We start from the raw sequence: 6,530 nt of genomic DNA on the forward strand, positions 1-6,530 counted from the left end.
TCCGGCGTGATTAACATCCGGGACCTCAACCATAGAGACGCATGGGATATGTAGTCATCTTGTTTAACATAATTAAATACTTTGAGACTGCATTTCCATTGTTAAAAAGATTTAAAAAGTAAATCGAAAAGAGCTACTGAATGAAGTAATTGCAACCCTACTACTTTAGGCTGTGGGTATGAATGAAGATATTTGCGTACTTCTTAATTGAACCCCTTAGTCAGGTTATATCACCAATAAGGAATGCCTAATCAACTAATTTAAACATATTTTATATTCACCTCTTGAGCACAACATTTACCTTCGCTTATCTGATTGTCCAGTAGTCTTTCCTATAAGCTAAAATCTAAAAGTCCTTCGTATGAAGTTTCTTTATGTCATGTGTGTTTCATCTTTTTTATTTTACATACGGACTACAAGTATATTAAAAACCTAAAGTCTAGGCAATGTAGTGGGGTGCAGGTTTTATGTCGTTGTTGTGAGTGAAACATCATCAGAACGTTCGCAGAACTACCAATTTATTGAGCGGCATATAAGGCGTGCGACACAGACTAACATCTATGCTGCATAAACAAATCAGACAGTTAACGTAAATGAAAATAAACATTTATTATAGTCACTCAGATTTGTATTATTCTAATTCGCATGCAAAGAATAACCTTGAAATAAACATTAGGTAAATTGTATTGTATGAATATATAAATTTATTTGAACTTCTCATAGCCTATCAGGTACTTACTCCAGATAAGCACGTCAACCCATGTTCTTGTGCAGCAGAAATACCGCTGAGCTAAGCCCGTTTTTGACAGTCGTATCATTTTCACAATTGTTCTCAGCGTCGGCTTGCAGTCTAAACAAAAAAGACACCTTTGTAAAAACCGGATTTGATCAAATTGTCCAAAAATGTCGAATGCTGTTACAGAAGCAATGATTGAATCATATGCTCTGATGTTCTTGGTGATGGCAACGTTTTTTGTTTACTTCTGTGGCATGGTGTGGGCATTCTGCAATCCTAAACTAAGTGGACTAGAGGACGAAATCATATCAGGATGTGAAAACGACATTTTAAGGAGCAGCGATATGTCAATGGAGACATTATTGGTAACCCCTGGAGAGATGCGGCGGACGCAAGAGTGGATAGCGCAAACTTTTGATAGTCAAATGCTGCCAGATGAGTCGCTTTACAGATGTTACATAAATTCGTTTGATGACGTGGATGAACTGAGAAGCGCGATTCTTTGATTTATGTATGGTACAACAATGCGAATTCGAACCTGTAGGAAAAGCACTGTTGTAGGGTAAGATACACCATGTTCAATCACACACTTTTTATCTTACATAATACAAGGTATTCGTATTACTGTTTATGTTTCTTTTTGCAATGATTTATATTTTAAATGCAAAATAATTAGATTTGTTCTTTTTTATTGTTTAGGTGACCTTATCTTCTATTTCCATCACCCTGGTTTTGCCAGAAAAATCTTAATCAATTCAAGAGCTCATAAATGGATCAGTCTGGCTTCAGTATCATGCCTCCTATACTGTGCTGTTAGCCTGTATTAAGAAACCAATATAAGAGTAGACGTCCATCTCTGAAGACTGCTAGCTTTGATCCTTTCTTTGCATTAGTGCTTTTTCATTAGATAGAACAAGCTCTGGCACTAGCAGCAGTGACTTGTGCCACTTATATTAAAAGTTTGACAATTACAGTGAAATAGTTTATTCTCTCATCTCTTGCAAGTATATGATCACAAGATGACCTGATACCATATAACAATATTATATATATATATATATATATATATATATATATATATATATATATATATATATATATATATATACACACACACACACACAAAAACACTAACACAGCCCCAAATCAGTGAGACATGCAGCTCAGTTATAGTAACCCTTAGCAGGATGAACAAGACCACATGCATAGTGCTTTGTCTGTGTTCATAGTCAGTGACTGGAAGGTGTTGACTCAGCAGTCACTGTCCAAGACCCCTTTACTGAGTTAGGCCCATCTCTCACAAAAGGGTGACATCGTCATTGTTTCATGAGGTGTTTGGGTTAGATCTGTAATGTGTGAAGCAATTCTAAGAACAGGGAGTCATTTAAGAGTTTAATTATTGAAATTTTTCAATGATTTGTTAAATGTAAAACTACAATTGTAAGTTTGCAGACAGTCACTGAACACTGTAATCACATAACTGTTGTAAATATAGATATAGGGATATCAGTGACAGGATGTATCTAACATTTACAAATTTTAAATTATGAAATAAAAAATAATATTTCGTTACATACAAGATCCAAAACCTGGTGGGGTTTGGTGGATATTACAGCTCAGATACAAAACATCTTGATGTTTTTACTATGAACCCATGTAAAATCACCAGGGTTAATTAATTTTAGTGGAGTTCACATAAGCCCACTTTTAAAAGGGTTAATTTGGGGTGATTTCTAGTTTATTTTTCTAATTATGAAACATTTACATGAATGGTAAAATATTCTCCACCCCCTCTATGTAGCTGACTTAGGATGTATGTCCAAGGTCTTCATCTTTCAGTTTCATCCGCACTGTATGTTCTAGCGCTAGTAATTTCTCATAAAGGGCTGATGATATGGTGTCATCAATATCCATCTGAAAACACAGGGGGGGGGGGGGGGGGGGGGAAATCAAGATTCTAGTTTAATTTGTGCATAGAAATATCCTTCATATTTACAAATCAAATAGGGCTCATCGAATAGCAATGAAATATCACCTTGAGATGAGCTGTTCAGCAAGTCAGGGCTTATTTTTCTCAAGATAAGCTATTATATTTCTATAGTTTCATGTACATCATATCACAATTGACCTTGAAATGAAATGGAAATGGGCTGGGATGCTGCAAGCACAGGGTCAATATGACGTAGTTGTCAGTGCTGACCTTGCGAGGCTGAGTGTAATTGTTTCCCAGCCCAGAGGTTAAACTATGGTATTTCGCCAGTGGATCCAGTGTCTCAGGTTTCTGCATGAACAGCCAAAACTGTAACAAAAAACAAACAAACAAAAAAAAAAAAGACCTTGATGCAGAGACAGAACCCCAAACCTCAAACTGAGGATTGAGAAAAAAATATTTTGCAGCAGACAAATTCACCTGTATATTAACTAGCTCAGTGGATAGCTCATTGGTTAAGGTACTGGCCCCACCACTGCCGGGCCCCTGAGCAAAGCACTTAACTCTCAATTGCTCAAGGTGTACTCAGTTATAATTGTAAGTTGCTTTGGATAAAAACGTCAGGTAAATGTACTATATAACATCATTCATAGGTGTACAATACACCAAAGATTTAAATATAATTATGTACTTGAGGGTTTTGAACAAGAGATCACTTAAGAGGATTTACTCTTAAGTAATGTAAAGCAAAATTAAACAGGCCCTACTGCTCTTTGTACATACCAAAGCCTCAGCTCCGTTGTACGGCATGAGGGTGAAAGTGTTGGTGAACATTCGTAGCTGAACAGAAAGGAAACGTAGAAAACAGCATTTTTTAGAAACATCATAGGGAATAATTTATAGAAAAAGGCAAAACTTAAAAATAGAGATAACACTGACATAGAACGAATACTGAAAACTTACAAGCCACATTAAAGGCATGATAAGTGTCCATAAGAAGGAGGGTAGGATGCCATAAGTAAGGTTAGTCATCACCAGTCCAGGGCAGATCACCGATGAGTACACACCCTGCAGGACGGAGCATCATTACCTTGGGGAATTCTTACAGGTGCTCTTTCTTTCTTTCTTTCTTTCTATCTATCTATCATATGCATGTCATCAAGGTTGTGACAGGTCCTTCTCATTGCTTTTATTGAGGGTGGTGTGCCCTGTGCCCTGCATGGGCTCAGTGAGCTGCACTTACTTGGCTGTTGTAGCGGCGGTTCAGGGCTAGACTCAGCAGATCGGAGGCATACTTGGAGGAGCTATAGGGTTCAACGCCTCCCTTGTGCTGTATGTCATCGAGGCAGAAGGCTGACCGTTGGGCATTGCTGGAGGAAGTCCAGATCACCTGAGAACTACAGCCTGGTCTGCAGAGCAGGGGCTCTAACTCCCGCACCTATGGAAAAGGGAACAAAACCTTCTACAGGCATCACTCCTGGCTGCAATGGGGAAACATCTCACACAGAAATGCAGGCCATGTTCATTGGTGAGACACGATTAGTTGGTGTACTTTTCATTCCTGGTGAGGAATTAGCTCCTTTAGCTCCTTCAAAGACTTTTAACAGTGCAGCATGGACAGAAATGTGAACCCTCATGGTCCTTGTCCTCTGCTGCCACACCAGAAGAAAATTAATCCCTTAGACATGCAGGGTGACACTAATGCAACTTTAATGCCCACCTCAGCTACACCATCGTCCTTGCACAATGAGCCATGGGTTGAAGCAGAACCTGTAATTCTGTCCCAGTCAGAGTTTTTAAATTTGATGAGTTAAGTTCCCAGGTGAGCATCAGAATGAATGTTTTTAAGCCAGTCACCAGGAGTGCCCAAAGGGGCGCTGTCATTTGAAGAGCCAGAAGTATGCTTGACCTTGTTCCACATTAATAATTGATAAGGGAAGCTATCAGGGGACTGTACATTTCAGTGCAATATTATTTTGAATTTACTGATGTGCAAGATGCAGACCTTTCAAGGTACATATAACCTTCAAACATTGTTTTATAACAGACATGCAACAAAATAGATTTAAAGAACATTTTGACTTTGAATGGTAACTGAAAGCAGTGTTCTACATATAATCCTTTGACAACTGCTTACCAGTAGAAAGTGGCCAAAGAGATTAGTAGCAAACACTTTTTGTAGACCATCAGAGGTGAGTGTGTCTTTTTGTGTCAGGAGACCCTCACCCGTTGAAAACATGTGGATTGCACGACTGTGGCCAAATGGTAATGATAATACAGCACTACATTAGAAATTAGAAGTATAATAATGTATGATGGTATATTTATGATATGGAGAATAGGTTTATAAATATAAACAACAGCTGTATATGATATTGTACTACATGTGACAGATCTTATACAGATGGAGAAAAAAAAAGTAGGGTCTGTACCCAGAAAACAAGCCTTTATAGAAAGCTTTGTAATCCACATGTGGATTAGGCATGATACCAGCATTGAGGTAGAGATAGTCCAGCCTGTTGTATCTGTTTGAAAGGGAAAAAAAATAGACTTAATATGACTTCAAATAGGGAGGTAAGATGGGAAGGTCCCAAATGACAAAGGGTCTTGTATTGATAAATGCACTAATATGATATGGGCAAAAAAGGTTTTGACTTTCCATTTTATCTTCTGTGTCAGAAGATCTCAACATACATTCATGATCTATAGTGATAAAAACTTAGCAAGATAGCAAGAGTACAGAAATGGCACAAAAGGATAATCTTTACCTGTGCCTGATCTCCTGGGCAGCTCTGAGGACAGAGTGCACACTACTAACATCCAGCTGGATGATGGACACCTGCGCTTTGGGGTGAGAGACCAGCAGGGCGTGCTTGGCGGCTTCAGCCCTCTGCATGTTCCTGCAGCCCAAACACAGCTGCAGCTGAGCGTCATGGCTCAGGAGGCGCTCACAAAGGGCAAGGCCGATGCCACTACAAATGCAGGCGCACAGCGCACGCCACACACACACACACACACACACACACACACACACACACACACACACACACACACACACACACACACACACACACACAGAGAGAGAGAGAGAGAGAGAGAGAGAGAGAGAGAGAGAGAGAGAGAGAGAGAGAGAGAGAGAGAGAGAGAGAGTATTAATTATGGTGGCATTTGCCAAGTATTTTCTTATCGGGGATACTGTATGTGAATTTCAGACACACACAAGCCAATACAGTCTAGAGCCCTTTCAATGTTTGCTTTCAACGCTCAATGGCAAATAATTACAAAAATTTTAAATGTTTAAAGACGTTCTCTAATGAATAACAAAAGCAAATAAACATGTGATTTTATTTAAACATTTTATAACTATACTTTTTCCACAACACCACCCAATTCTACTAAAAAATGTCGGGGTCGCCTAATCAGCAACAGTCTGATTAATTTTTTAGGTTTCCTTTGCCATATGAAAACGAGCAAACATCTTCATCTTTGACTACTAGCAACGAGATACTCCTGTGCGAAAAAAGTCAGGCTATTCTGTGGAACTAACCTGATATTCGGTTTCTCAAAAGCCTTTAACCACTACGTGAATTAAGTCAAGGGCATGGTAAATTCAGATAAAAGCAAAAGTGAATAAGACGCGAGTCTTTACCTGTTAGCACCGGTCACCAATACAACTTTCCCCATATTTTAACCCAATTCATAACGTCAAGCTAAACAAGGGCACTACCACTGCACTTCACTGGCTGGTTCGTACTTTGTACCACCTCTATGGTGTGATTGGATGTCATGCCGACATCTGCCAATTAAACAGTACCATAATCTGACGTCATATTCGTATTAGCCAATGGTGGCTTGCCTCAGTCA

The 6,530-nt window shown here is 38.9% G+C and overlaps 1 protein-coding gene across 1 annotated transcript; it reads right to left on the reverse strand.

Annotated features, from left to right (window-relative positions):
• Window positions 1–2,115: 2,115 nt before the first annotated feature.
• Window positions 2,116–6,427, reverse strand: hsd17b7 (hydroxysteroid (17-beta) dehydrogenase 7). The gene is made up of 9 exons (XM_026998870.3): window positions 6,316–6,427; window positions 5,435–5,638; window positions 5,099–5,191; window positions 4,804–4,918; window positions 3,910–4,104; window positions 3,630–3,734; window positions 3,450–3,506; window positions 2,937–3,035; window positions 2,116–2,650 (listed from the first exon to the last, which is right to left on the reverse strand). The coding sequence occupies exons 1-9, from the start codon at window positions 6,348–6,350 to the stop codon at window positions 2,543–2,545; spliced, it is 1,011 nt and encodes a 336-aa protein (XP_026854671.2). The 5' UTR covers window positions 6,351–6,427; the 3' UTR covers window positions 2,116–2,542.
• Window positions 6,428–6,530: the final 103 nt, after the last annotated feature.

Source organism: Electrophorus electricus, chromosome 7, assembly GCF_041902795.1.
Source record: "Electrophorus electricus isolate QZ-2024a chromosome 7, ASM4190279v1, whole genome shotgun sequence".
Taxonomy (NCBI): domain Eukaryota; kingdom Metazoa; phylum Chordata; class Actinopteri; order Gymnotiformes; family Gymnotidae; genus Electrophorus; species Electrophorus electricus.

Coding starts and splice junctions, on each gene's coding strand:
- hsd17b7 (XM_026998870.3), bottom strand. CDS start 6,350: ATGGGGAAAGTTGTATTGGTGACCGGTGCTAACAG. Junction 5,192..5,434: donor GCCCAGGAGATCAGGCACAG/GTAAAGATTATC, acceptor CCTTTCAAACAG/ATACAACAGGCTGGACTATC. Junction 4,105..4,803: donor TCTTTGGCCACTTTCTACTG/GTAAGCAGTTGT, acceptor CCTTTTCCATAG/GTGCGGGAGTTAGAGCCCCT.